This window comes from Dermacentor silvarum, chromosome 2 (assembly GCF_013339745.2).
Source record: "Dermacentor silvarum isolate Dsil-2018 chromosome 2, BIME_Dsil_1.4, whole genome shotgun sequence".
Lineage (NCBI taxonomy): Eukaryota > Metazoa > Arthropoda > Arachnida > Ixodida > Ixodidae > Dermacentor > Dermacentor silvarum.
Window position 1 is genome coordinate 239,412,671 of NC_051155.1, and position 13,897 is coordinate 239,426,567.

Consider the following 13,897-nt stretch of genomic DNA (forward strand, 5'->3'; position numbering starts at 1 on the left):
GTGTAGATATGGTATCTACAATTTACAGAACACAAAAAGCTGCAAAAATTACTGTATTTGCATATAAAGATGTCTAAAACAATGCAACCTGCAAAGACATCCTGTGTGGCTCACACTGTCCTCTTGAGTATCCACTGCCTATTCTCTCACTGTTTGGCCTGGTAACACGGCCACCAACCAACCACTCAGTAATTAGGACAGCGAGAGCCTGTGTACGCCCCACGCTGCCCTTTCAAATAATTCCTTTCACATGATGTGGAAGAAATTTTACAACATGCGAGTCCTCAGCTCCAATATGGGAGAAGGCCTGGGAGGAATGTCACTTGCCGGCAGTGGTCAAGGCAATGCGCGTAGCTCACCTTCTCACACCATCGCCTGGCAACATTTCATTTAATAGAGAGTTTTATCTTGTCTGGTATTCGGGTAAATGCAGGCGGACTGGGCGTTTTGCCGGAAGGACAGAGGCATAAACTGCGAGTGGCCTGAATGACGCAGCCACCAGGTGGCGCAGAGCTCAGACAAACGCAGCTAATATTGCAGTAACCAAGTGTATTTCACTTTGTTCCTGGTGTAAATTTTGGCAGCAACACAATTACGCCGCTGCCGAAAATTTACACCAGCAGCGAAGTAGAATACACGAGTAGCTGTAAGCTTGTCTCGTGTAAAGACCGCACAATGTAGAAAAAAAAAAGTGCAGGCCTTGCACATATAAATATATATCACAAAGCCTAAAATACAAACAAGCAACAAATAATTATGCAGGTCAGCATGGATTTTTGGACACAGAAAGGGCAACTAGAATGTCTGAAGTTTCACAGAAACTGATACGCGATACCTAAATCTTATACCGTGTACCTTCACTTAGTGGAAAGGAAATGACATTACTATTTTTAAAAATAGAGAAAGAGAGAGAGAAAAAATAAGAAAGTGCTGACCTGTCTGTAATTCCGTCTGTCCAATGCCATACGGTGATTCCAAAAATGTTTGAAGAAGTGAGGCAACACCTCCTCCTTTATGTACTGGGGCTCCACACCGTCCGTGGCACAACACTGCTTCACTACCTTGAGCACAATTTTCTTCATCTCCTCATCAGGAGACTGGAACTCCCGAATAAGGATCAGCATCACTTCCCTTGTGTAGTAGTTGGCGTACTCAGCGTCCATCAATGGGATAAGGTAGCCAATAGCCTTCAGAAACGCAGCCAGACCTTTGCCTCGATGCGTTCGTATACCTTTCCAAAGGGGCTTGAGCACAGAGTCAAAAGACTCAATGCCGTAAGGTGTTGCTGCTTCAGCAAGTGCAGCAAGAGCCAGAGCTGTGATAGTCCGCACTTTCTGCTGTTCATCGACGAGACCGTGCTCGATGATCTCAACAAGAGCACGCAGGTGAGGCAGGATGGCACAACCCATAAGGATGGCAATCTGCTGGACGATCTTGATGCCTGTGTGGCGTGCTTGCCACGATTTCTTGCTGCGACAGACAGCTTTTAGGAAGGGGAGCAACGCTGGAATTCCCAGTGCTGAGGCAACCACAGCAAATGCACGGGCTGTTGTGTTTCGGACATACTCATCAATGTTATCAATGTCAGGTCTCATGGTGGAGATCATGGTTGCCAGGCCAGCAGCTTTAGCAAGGTTGGAAATGATCTCTCTGCCCTCAACACGAGCATAGTAGTCCTCATCGATAAGGAGGGGCTCGATAACAACAAGGATCTTGTGCACGTAAGGACGAACAAGGTCGTCAAGTTTGTACAGAACACGGTCGATAACCTTTACAAGGAGATGACGCTCTTGGTCTTCCAGTGTGGGTGACATAAGCAATGGGAGAATCTGGTTGAAAAGTGCACCAGCGCCCAACTCTCGTGCCTTGTCTGTGATTTGTCGGAGTGCAGCCTTGCGCATGGGTGGCGTGCCATTTTTGATCTTCAGCAGCAGCTTCATGATCTTGCGCTCCTTCTGCTCTTCGGGGCTTAGCAGCTCCTCATCCACTTCGGCAAGGAGTTTGTCGAAGTACTGCAAGTCCTCGGGTTTCAAAGGGGGCAGGTTTCCTTTTGGTTGGCTGTCAGCCAGCTTCACTGGTTCTTCTTTTTGGAAGAAAAAGCCAGGACCTGCACCGGGGATTCCTGCACCTGCTCCCCCAAGCGGTGTGGGTGTGGCTGTCAACTTGCGTGCTGGAGTTCGTATGGGCACATAACCAGCTGGCGGTTGGAGAATTTTGTAGCCAGGTGGGAACATGGCATCTAACTCCTCATCTGTGAGCGGGCGGTTTCTCTCGTCAATCTCCCGCTCCCAGCGATAAGCCTGAAAAAGGAGAAAAACAAAAAAATCCATTAGAGAGTGAAAAAGCTCTTCGACATCAGCATAAACTTTCACAGCCATTTTATTGCACTGGTGTTGCACACCCCATTTGAACACTGGTAAAGCTTCAGAAAAGACCACGATTTTATGGTTTAAAAAATTAAAATTAAATTATGGGGTTTTACGTGCCAAAACCAGTTCTGATTATGAGGCACGCCGTAGCAGGGACTCCGGAAATTTGGACCACCTGGGGTTCTTTAACGTGCACCTAAATCTAAGTACACGGGTGTTTTCGCATTTCGCCCCCATCGAAATGCGGCCACCGTGGCCAGGATTCGATCCCGCAACCTCGTGCTCAGCAGCCCAACACCATAGCCACTGAGCAACCACAGCGTGTGCGATTTTATGGTAGCGTGCAACAAGGCTTGTTTCAAAGAACAGTATGATGAAAGCAACAGAAGTAGGGGTGGGCAATATTCCAAGTTTCCCAAGTTTCGAGTACAAATAGTTAGTGTTTAGCATTCAACTCTTATTCAACAAAGAACTACAGTCAAACCCACTTATAACAATGAGAAGCTGCGGCACTGTCAACTTTTGTATGTTTTCTATGGTGAAATAACCCGCTTACTACAATGCCCCCGTGCCGTATTATCGGTTATAACAAAGTCTGGCTACTGGGTGTCCATGTCGAAAAGGAATGGAATGCGAAATTCTTGAAAAGAAAAAAATTCGAGCCACTGCAGCCCGCTGCATGCTATCTTCTAGCCTTCTCCGGACCGCCAGCCTCGTGTGCCTCTCTCCCGTCGCCCTTCCACCCCTCCGACCCCGAATGGGCTGCGCCCATAGCTCTACGTCGCACAACCCTCCGGAACATTGAATGGACTGCGCCTACTGAGCTGATAGCTGCTCCCCGATTGATCGTTGGCCCCTCATACTGCACAGTGCTGCCGCCGAATTAAGTCGCTCATGCTCATCTTCATTCGTTGCGTCTGTCATTACTATGTGGTTTCTCAGCCTCGTTTGACTCGACGCCGAAACGGAAGATTGTCGATCCAGCCACTGATCATCAGCAATGCATGAGGTTGCCGGTGAACAGAAAGCGCACTGCTATAGAATTGGAAACGAAGTGCTTCTAACCGATGAGGCAATAGTCTCGAACGTGCTTGCGTAGGATAGCAACGACGATGACGGCAGCGATGACGAGGTGGGGCAGGCTGCCTCAACGTTGTCCTCACAGGAGGCCCTGCAGATGATTCAGTCCCTCCGGGGCTTTGTTTTCGCAAGAGAAAGATGTCGGCAAGCTTTGCGTAAAGCAAGCAAAGCTAACGGACATGGGGTTTTCTCGTGCAAGCCAGTGAGAAGTAGGGGGCGAGATGCTTGGCGAGATGCTTGTGGCGATCTCGCCCCAGTGTTTCTTCTGGAGTTCCTAAGCCGAGAGACTGCCACAGCAACCTTCTCACACTTTAATTTAAAAGGCCCCTTTTGAGGCCACCATAGCGATGCCTTGGTGGAGCTCACATGTCGCTTGCCGCCCGTAACCCCGGCTTGCAGTTGTTATAGCAGTGCCATTTTTGAATGCCAACAGCCGCGCCTTGTTACACGCAATTGGAGTGTGCAGGAAGCAGAGCTAAACAGTTAAACGAGTCAACACAATCAGCAGTCCGATGGAGGGAGGTGGTAGGGAGGGGTACTGGCCTCCCCGCCACAATAGTTTTTTCACAACAGCTCTGCAATTGCCCTATTTTGCTTTTTTTTTCATGCAACCCAGTTACAACAATTATCGGTTATAACAATGGAATTTTCGTGGCACTTGATATTGTTATAAGTGGGTTCGACTGTATTTGATATTTTCGAATATCGGAAACTAACCAAATATCTCGCAAAAGCTCACTGTTTAAGTCCCTGATTAATGTTTTCAGTCTGCTAAACACACTACAGCCGATTATCAGAAGTGTGAAAACAACAGAAGTTTTCGAAGCAATCCAGTAACAAAATGAGCAACGCAAGCTTTGTTTTCGGTTTTGCAGCGCAAGCGTAGATGACAACATGCGATTTTTGTTGGTCTTTCATTTAGCGTTCTGGGCAGTTTAGCTATGTATCAGTTCTATCTTTTACGCTGAAACCCGTCATCTTTTTCTTGCAACGGGCCGGCCCTTTACATGTTTCTATGGCATACAAGACCTTCAGAAGCTTTTTTTTTTTTCCATGCATTTTTTTTAACAATTTCTAATCTGTTTCCAGCAATGATTTATTTAGTGTTTTTGGAAACCTAGTCATAGAGCAGCAATTCTTTCTCGGAGAGCTTATTTTCAACCAGGCTCTAATGTCTGAAAGTTTTGATGCAGTATTTCTAATGACAATTGGTGATCTTGTGTTTAAAACTAATAATCTGTCTCTGATAGTTAGCTGCCTTTATTGCACTAGACAGTACATGCATGGTATCTAATTATACCGAAATAAATGTTCCTACTGTAAATATGTGCGTTTGAATATTCAATATTTATTATTCACATTCAAAAAAGCTTATAATTGCCCACCTCTGAACAGAACTTCAGAATAATGACAATTGCTTTTGAGAAGCGGAATCTACAATACAGCCTAAAACTTTGAACATTCTGCGTATAAGCACAAACAGTCAAGCACAGCCAGAGGCTCGCTCACCTGGAGCTGTTCTGGCGTCATGGCCATGATATGTCCTGGTGTGGGTGTAGCCATGGCCATTGCCTTGGCACCTGTAGGTGTAACCCCAGACGGGGTCATGGTGGAAGAAGGTGTCATGGCTGATGGTGTCTGAGGTGTCTGATTGCCCATCTGCGATGATGGCGTCTCATCCCAACGAGAACGCCGTTTGGATGCACTCGGTGTGGGCGTGTCCTGTATAAGGTCAGCTCCACCAGTGCGGTCTGTACGAGGTGTCTCAGCCCAGCCACTGCCATGGCCCGGAGTTTCTGCAAACAGCATAAAGAAAAATAGCCAAATCTCAGCAATTATGCCAAGCTAGATAAAAATTGGTTGAGTGCTCCAGCAGCCACAAAGGAGCAGCAGGGGCGAAACATTAACTTTGCTAAAGCAATCCAGCAATACCAGCTGTCATTTTCAGTTGAATAATGTTTGTGATAACATGTTGTACAAGGTGTTGGCGTAACCTATGAGGGCCACGCTCCCATGTTTGGAATTAAAATTAAAAACAAGTTCTGATTGTTCTTTTTTGTTTTTCGTTTTGCAAAACATGCCCTTTAGATTTCAGCAGCTCGTAATCTACTTCCAGCAAGGAGTCCTCAGATTTCAAAGGAGGCCACACTGGTATCTTCACGCATTATCTGCCTATCATATGGGGAGGGGGGAGAGGAGGGTAGCATATTTGATGCCAATGTCAATAGGGTGTGGCTTGCGGATCCTCACTTTTGTGCTCTAACATGCACATCAATGTTTTTTCAGACAGAAGCTTATGCTATGGTTGAGTAAATACAGCACCGCCTTTTTAGGAAATCCAGCTCCATGGACAGCCGCTCCTTGTACCTACTTGGCAAATGTTCTAAATGCATACAGCATAATGATATGAAATCAGTGCCATGGAGGGGATTGGCCTGTTGGTCCAGCATCTTGCTAGATCTTTTTCATGGCACTGAGCCAGCTATTCCTAGTGCTCTTGATTTACATCACAGTGCAAAGCCTGGTTACCTCTCTCGGTCTTGGGTGTTTCATCCCAGCGATTTCGGCGGGCACTGGGAGTCCCAGGTGCGGCACCCTTCTGTGTGCCTCCTGGTGTTTCATGACCAGGTGTGGCATGGCCCGGTGTTGCATGGGCTGGAGTAGGGTCCCACATGCGGGTGCTGGAATAACCCGGTGTTGCTCCCGGTGTCTCAGAACCCTTGGCTCTGCCTGGCGTCTCATCCCAACGGGCATGTGATGGCGTCTGTGATGACTGACAGAAAAACAAGGGCACAGCTCAGACAGGACTGCAGCAGCAATGGTGGGCTGCTTGCCATAAGAACATGCACCATGCAGCTGTGCATGTGCGGTCCTCTTAAAGGGCTACAGACATGATATTTTAGACTATACATTTTTTTCCCCGTTAAATGAAAGTTCTAGAGCTATAAACCATAGAAAAAATAGTGACAAGCCTCAAAGTGCCGTAAATAATTTATTATAATAGCTTTTCTACAGCTAGTTTTTAGTTTAATTTCCCTGGAGGATACTGAGCAGTGACAAAATGACATCAGTTGTCCATCTGCACAAGAGTTGCGCTTCTGCAGCGACAGATGGTGTAGCACTTGCCAGCAAACCCCACTCTCAGAATCCTGTACCCTTTAGCCAAATGGCATGGTCAATCAATGGGAAATATAGGGTATATGCCTACCTCAGCAGCATCCCAGCTAGACTTTTTCTTGGCAGGCGTCTGAGGCGTCTCATCACCAGCCTGGTCCCAGCGCCTGCGTTTCACAGCTGGGGAAAAAACACGCACATAAGCAACACCCTCAAATGGCTTGCTGCGGCCACTTCACCAACAACTTCTTACTCACCTGGTGCAGCCTGTTTGGCTTCACCATTGGACGGCACTGTCTGCAGTTCTCCTGCCTTGGCTTTGTCAGCCAGTTTGCGACGCAGCTCAGCCTACACAATGGAAAGAGGAAGCACAAGTGTTACCACAGTCTGTGCAACATCTTTGTGGCCATCTACACTATGAGAACACCTCTTTTTCTGAAAACTGTTGCTGAAAAAGGTCGCTAACAACTAGCAGTAACGATAAAGCAAAATTTAAACACTAACAGATCTGTTAACACGGAGTGCCATGCTTTTTACCATGAACAGGGCAAATGTAGCCTTTCATGACATGACAGTGTACGTATGTGAGCAGCATGACAGAAGTGATCCCATCAGCATACCAATGTTTACAGGAGAATGCCAACAGCAATTAAGGCCAATACAAACACAAGAAAGGTTTCATTCTATCCCTCCACGGTGGCTCACCAGATATGTGCTCATCGCGCATGTCACAACCAATGAGAACAAGAGAGCTCGCTAATAAAATCGGGGGTGCAGCTCACCTGATCTTTCGTGAGTGCCTGTTCCTGCATGATCACAGTGTAAGTTCTTGACTTCATGTCCGGCGTCTTGCCGCCTGCATCAGTGGTAAAAGCAAAGCGAGGCAGCCTGTGCCGTCAGCTCCAAGGGCAATCACGAAAATCTACCCTGCACATGCTCTGCCCCGCCCCAGACCTGCACTGACAACCTTCCCCCCCGTTACCCAACATGGCAATCACACTTGACACAAAAGAAAACATGAAAGCTAGCTTACAAGCAACAACACTAAACGATGTGTTAAGACAAAATGTGCACAATAAAAGGAAAAAACAAAGAAAGCCAGCCCGTAAGACACCAGCCCAGATGCCCACCCCTCCTGGAAGATGCCAGAATGTCAACAGCATGTCAATACATATGCCACTGCCCACTATAACAAAGCCACAAATCTTGCAAGCGCCCCAAAAATCAGCCTACGCCACTGCTGTCCTGTCCGTAACGTCAATACATCTAGGAATTTGTCCCAACTCAAATACATTTAGTTCAGAGCGTGAATTGAAAGCATGCACTACACTCTTACACCCTGTAGTTGTGCAGCCAATAGAAAAATTAGGTCCACTCGACAGGCCATTGCTCACTGACTAAAAGAAAGCCCAAATTATTGAATGAGAATCAATCTGAATTTTCGGTATAAATTTTTATTTTGTCGGTAAAGATAGGCCTATTATATATATATATATATATATATATATGCACACAGTGTAGACCGCTTATAATGTAAGTCGCAGAGTCGTGAATACCTGCACAATAAACTATTTTCAGGACCTGCCCCCATATGCACAACATGACAACCAAAGTGCCACCCGTATCTGACAAAGCATACAATAGGGATGTTTGCATCCGTTTAAAATTGCAAAACATCTAAAAGAAGGCTCAAAAACCGGCCTTTCCAGACGGTCGGTGCATGAAGCACACAAGATTTTTAAAAAAAAGGCAAAGGAGGAAGGTGTACAATTTTCACATACAACCTGCAAAGCAAAGAGCAACAATGCACATGCATTCGGTGCTGCGCACATGTTGCTGACAATGAGCCGTTGCACAGGCTTCTTTGTCGCCTAGGCAACCTATGCACGTCGGCAGAACGATTCGTACCACCTCACTGATACAGCGTGTTGCCGTTGCTTAGAACGCCCCTTTGTTTGTCCGCTTTTGCCCTTGTCACTCTCCGCTCTGCCCACGCTCCCGGCACACCCAGTTAAAAAGCATGCTCGCTACCTCGCTCGTCTGCCAGGGTTTTCCAGCAGCCACATTATAACTTGCATTTCCTCGCATGCAGTTGCACTCTAAGCGGTATGTGTAAACATTATAGAAGGGTAAACAGGAGTCAGAAAATATTGCATTACACGGTCCTGTGCTATAAGCGGTCACATTATAAGTGGTCTGAACTGCGCATAATAAGCTGTGCATGGGGATAGACTACTATGTGGCCAGAAGTAAAGATTTATAGGCAAAGTAGAAACTAAAGACACAGTGTCATGGTTACAATGAATAAACATGACAACTCTATTATTGTCTAATATATTAAACAAAGGATGCGACTGCTCCATGGAAAGAAGGAACATGCTATAATGCAGAGATTACTACTCGTAAAGCTACCTCTGGCTCCTTTACCTAAACACCCATAAAATGCAAAGCACTACTGGTAAGCAATTTGCATCATGTGGTTCAATGTGCATAAAAGAACATTGAGAGGTCTAGTCACTAATCAGGCCTTAAGCAATTTAGGTCTGGAGTACTTATAAAAAATTAACAAAACACATAATTTAATATTAGAGTGCCAGACATATGCTACAGCTGAAGGTAAAGTTTTTATAATAACCACATCTGCTAGCATTTAAAGCATAGAGGACCGTGTCATACTACACATCCTTATGTAAAAGTAGTCTCATTAAACACAGCTCTCAATGACAGCATCAGTAATGTTTTACCTGAACAGCTTATCTTATTTTACAGCACCATTTTGCTTTGGAGCAAAATTATTTTGTGTGGGATTTCAAGACTAGGCAGATGCAATCATGTATTTAAATAAACTGAGCCACCTGGCTATCAAATCCGCTCCTATTAACTTAGTTTTTTGAAACACCCACTACTCGAAGTTACAAGTATCTCTTGAATAGGTTTTGAATTATACCCGCTGAAGCATGAATGAATGTGATGGAAAAGTGTATTTGTGTAGAGGGGGAGTGGTGGGCAGCATCCCAGTTCTGGGATGCTGCAGCTCCTCCTTTTTAGCAGATGAATGCAACAAGTGAATGCAACTGTTTGCTGAGAGGCAGAAGCAAAACTATGTCGACATCACTTCCCACAAAGCAGACAGCATCCTGAATGGTGCTACAGGGTTGTCCCTCATGTCACCAAAGTGGGTTTGGGGCTCTCTGTACCGAGTGCTTCATAAATTTTCTCACGCCTCATTCCTGATAAAATGTGAGCATCATGGATTGTCAGCACTCTAAAACTTCTTTTGTAGAGCATCATGAGCAGTAAGCCAAAAGTAATATGCATCGCTGTTGCAAAACGTTCAAAAGCTTAACCCCTGCAGCAACAATGGAGGTTTGAATACAACGGAAGCTTTTTGTGTGTGTGTGCGCGCGCGCACAATCACAAGCTGAGACTTCATGACTTGTGACACTTATAAAAACATGTTTCAATTGAAACATGAAACATGCAATTTATAACCCGTACCCCACTACTCCTGTAAAGTGAGCTCAGACCACCAGGCAACTGAGCTTGGCAGGAGAATGAAGAGTGCTAATTCATACTTGCTGGTGCATACTCAACAAAAGGAACACTGTTTAAAACAGCATGTAAAGCAGGCGACAAACCAGGCTGGCAAATTGTTTTCAGCGCTTATATTTGCCATCTACATTATCCCCTCTTGCAAGTGCTATTTCATTAACTGAGAATATGCAATATGTTAATAAGATCTGTCCATGTTGTACCTTTGAGTGGAATGAAGGCATAAAAACGGTGTGGAAAGATGCTGTCCTGTCCACACAGTTTCTTTCCGCCCTCATTCCGCTCAACGACACATGATGCACTAAATGGCCGAACAGTCAACGACTCTCAAGGTCTGTCCAATTTACACTGCCCTGCCACGGTTCTGCAAATGTGCATAAGAAACCCTAAATGCAGCTGCTACCATGTTACAGAGGTGAAATGAGCAGCAAAGTGCAGCACCTCGTTAACTATACCGGATTGAGTGCCCTAGCCACTAGTGACAACAGCACAAGCACCATGTGAGGTGGCGCCCTCCCAGGAGGAGTTCCCCTCAGGTGGGAGGGCACTGGGCTGGCGCTGAGGGCAGGGCATACGTACGTGTCAGCCCTGGCTGCCAGCTCTGGCCAGGTCATCCTCTAAACAAGCGTCGCTGGGGCAATCAAGGAGAGCCTAAAAATACCTTCGGCTCATTAGTGCCTCCCCGCATCGCGCCCCCCCACAACACACAACCACACCACCCCACACGTATGCGCGAACTGGGGGGGCAGCCAAGAGAAGAAAAGAACCCCGGTTGCATACTTTACCTGTGGGGAGGTACCCCAACTTGTGGCGGCACTTCAGCTGCAAGGGCTGTGTATACAGGACAGACAGACACACACCAGTTTATCGGACTGCCCCCCCCCTCTCTCTCATCGAACCCTCCACTGCTTTCAAGTATTGTCCTTACACTTGGATGACTAGCCTCCAAAGCTACCATGTACCCCTGCCACTGACTTTACGGTCTTCACGTCACAGTTTCTTTTGTTGTTGACTTGGGCACTGCAGAGCCTTGAACATGCCAAATGGCATGTGTCAATTCCTTTTTTAACCATGAAAACTCAGAAGGATATGCAATCTTGCTTCTCGTGCCAATCAAGGAATCATCTTATCAATAAACCAAAGGGCTGATAGTGGATGGCCTAAAATTTACCTTATATATGCCAAAGAAAGTGCAACCTAGAGCCTCCTGGCATGTCATCAAGCAACATAAATATACAGTGTAAAAGTGCAGTTTCATCCCTCAGCCAGGTGCAATGCAAGGCCCAAGCATTACGCAGAACATAGCTAGCACAACACACTGTCTGATCTGTCACCTACTCAGTCTAGGCTAGTTACTTCCCCTGCTGATGACCCTCGAGGTCCATAGGAGGGAGCTAAGCCCGTGTAATGTTGATTGCTTACGGTAACCGCTCTGCATTTAAGAAAAAGAAAAAAAAAAAAAACAAAGGCTGGCCCAAGAAGGAAACAGTGTGCCGCTGCCGTTGCTTGAAGAGGAGGGAAAAAATTGAACGACAGGCATTAGTGAAGGCAGCGTATGCAGACGCGCACTCTGCAGCATCTCCCCTTGTGCTTTTGAGCCCAACACAGCTCAGCCCCACCAACAGTGTTTCACACATCCCAAGTGCACACTCAAGGCTGCCAACAACTTGCTCCTCATAAGCCCACAAAAATAGGCAAGTGTCGGCTTGCTCTTTCTGCTCCCTTCGCTCAAAATTTGTTCAGCTCCTTTAGCACTAATTCAAATCAGATAAAATTAGTTGGCGAGTGTGCCAGACTCTGCTAGCTGTAGAATGACACCAGTGTGAGCAAAAACACTGTTCCAAAGACAACTTATAACTTATGCAGAACTCCAACTTGTCCCCTAATTTTCAGAAAGAGTGGCTTAATGATCAGGGCCATAATGTTCAAATAATCCTTCTAGATAATTACATTTTCTGATGTCCTGCCACCAACTGGGAGCAGCATACAGAACCCAGGCTTTTGGTACACCGACAGTACTGAGTGCAAAATTCCACAACGCAAGCTCTCCATTGGTTAGCAACAGGATGACACACCATATAGAATTTTAGTGCCAAGAATTGCCGCCGACAGCCTTGTGCGAGCAAGAAACATCACAGCTGATATAGCACAATGCACAATACCACTTGCATAAAAAATATTTTTTTGGGAAAATTCCAAATTCTCTGGGCAAATAGTGGACACAGGTGCACAACATGCACCCTCCTTCCTGCCTCCAATTGTGCAGCGAGGCAAGTGGACCTCACCACACAGTAAGGTCCACACTACATGGGTTCTGCTGCTGATACTTACCCCATTACAGCTGAGAGCATCTGGTTACAGCATCAATATGATGAAGGTGGAACATTTTTATCATGAAAGTTCCATATTGCAGGCTGTAATTTTGGGCCGATGGGGCAGCCTGATTGCATTTAGCATGCAGACAACTTCAGTGCTGTGATACAAACCACCAAAAAATTTCACACCTACTGAATGTTTCTCTCTTCACACAGAGTTAAAGCTCTAGGTGACGAAAGGTATTTGCAGGTGTCTCAATGGTTCTTTATCAAGTGTTTTTCTGTTTTCTACTTTTCATGGAAATGTATCTTATAATTAAGCCTTTTGAATGCAAATAAAATAGTTGTTAGCCTATGCACATTGCAATGTACACGATTGTCTTTTATAGCTTGTTGAACTAACATATTATATTCTTGTGTAAGGATCGCACCCCTAAATTTGGGCCTAAATATTTCAGAAATTATTCATGTGTGGGCCACACCCTCTTTTCCCTAAATGCACACCTTGTCAGCCTTGGCCATGAGATATCGATGTAGAAAAGTATACCGGTCTCCTTTTCACCTGTATCCAGTCTTTTGGCATTAATAAGTTTGTCGGCTTAATTGTTGGTGTTGCCACAAAACTAGTTTCCTGGCATCCCAATGCTTGTGGCGTACCACTTTCTCATGCACCATCATTTGTAGACAGCCAATGCTGCTGCGTGCGTACACATTAAGATTTCCGTGCTTCATGCGCAAATCGTTGCTCACATGCCACCCAAAAAGCATGCAGGTTAACATTACAAATTAATAGAATGCAGGTGAACATTCCGTTCACATTTTGCGTGAAAGCCTTGGGATTTTTGTGACCGTGTAACCCTAGGTGCGGTGCAATATCCAAGTCCATGTCCTAGAATGGCTTCCCCTTATGACATTGTGTTTGCAGTGAACCAGATTACAGCTGCTACGGCTCTAATGACGACGAATGGGGCAGCAAACGAGGCTAAAATAAAGGCTTACCAATGTCATCACACATGGTGTTTTTCAATGGCGATACAAAATTTATGTACTTTTTACTTGTGTATGGGTTGCACCCAAAAAATTCAAGCCCAAATTTATGGAGAAAGAAATAAGCACTCCTTACACAAGATAATACAGTATGCACGGTAATTTCACTTCAATGAATTCCGCATGATGCACTCATACTATTTTGTGTATCTCTTTAGACCGATCCAAGCCAATCATGTACAAGCTGCATGCTTAACAAAGCACAGACTTCCTAGATCTTAACATTTAAAGTAGTAGCATCCACTTTATAACGTAGCAGCAGTGCAGATTTATTATACTTGCCTGCCCTGCAAACTTCTTTAGAGGCAGCCACCAGTGCCTTGCTCCTAAAGCAAAACATCTCTCCTTCCACGCAAGTGCTCTGAAGCTCAGTTCACGCTAGAACACACGCAATGATCACTGCACAATCGGCTAGTTGCC

General features: G+C 45.6%; 1 protein-coding gene across 2 annotated transcripts in view; it reads right to left on the minus strand.

The window, feature by feature from the left end:
* Nucleotides 1–13,897, minus strand: part of LOC119442960 (splicing factor 3B subunit 1-like) — a 34,990-nt gene that overhangs the window by 16,360 nt on the left and 4,733 nt on the right. The window contains exons 1-7 of one of the 2 annotated variants that reach the window (XM_037708050.2): nt 10,695–11,440; nt 7,346–7,419; nt 6,821–6,911; nt 6,658–6,743; nt 5,979–6,222; nt 4,959–5,245; nt 936–2,300 (exon numbers count right to left, since the gene is read on the minus strand). In XM_037708050.2, coding sequence (XP_037563978.1) covers nt 936–2,300; nt 4,959–5,245; nt 5,979–6,222; nt 6,658–6,743; nt 6,821–6,911; nt 7,346–7,402 — 2,130 coding nt within the window. In that variant the 5' untranslated portion in view covers nt 7,403–7,419; nt 10,695–11,440. Of the gene's footprint in view, nt 1–935; nt 2,301–4,958; nt 5,246–5,978; nt 6,223–6,657; nt 6,744–6,820; nt 6,912–7,345; nt 7,420–10,694; nt 11,441–13,897 lie in introns of those variants that run through there. The other variant, XM_037708049.2, reaches the window with a different exon arrangement.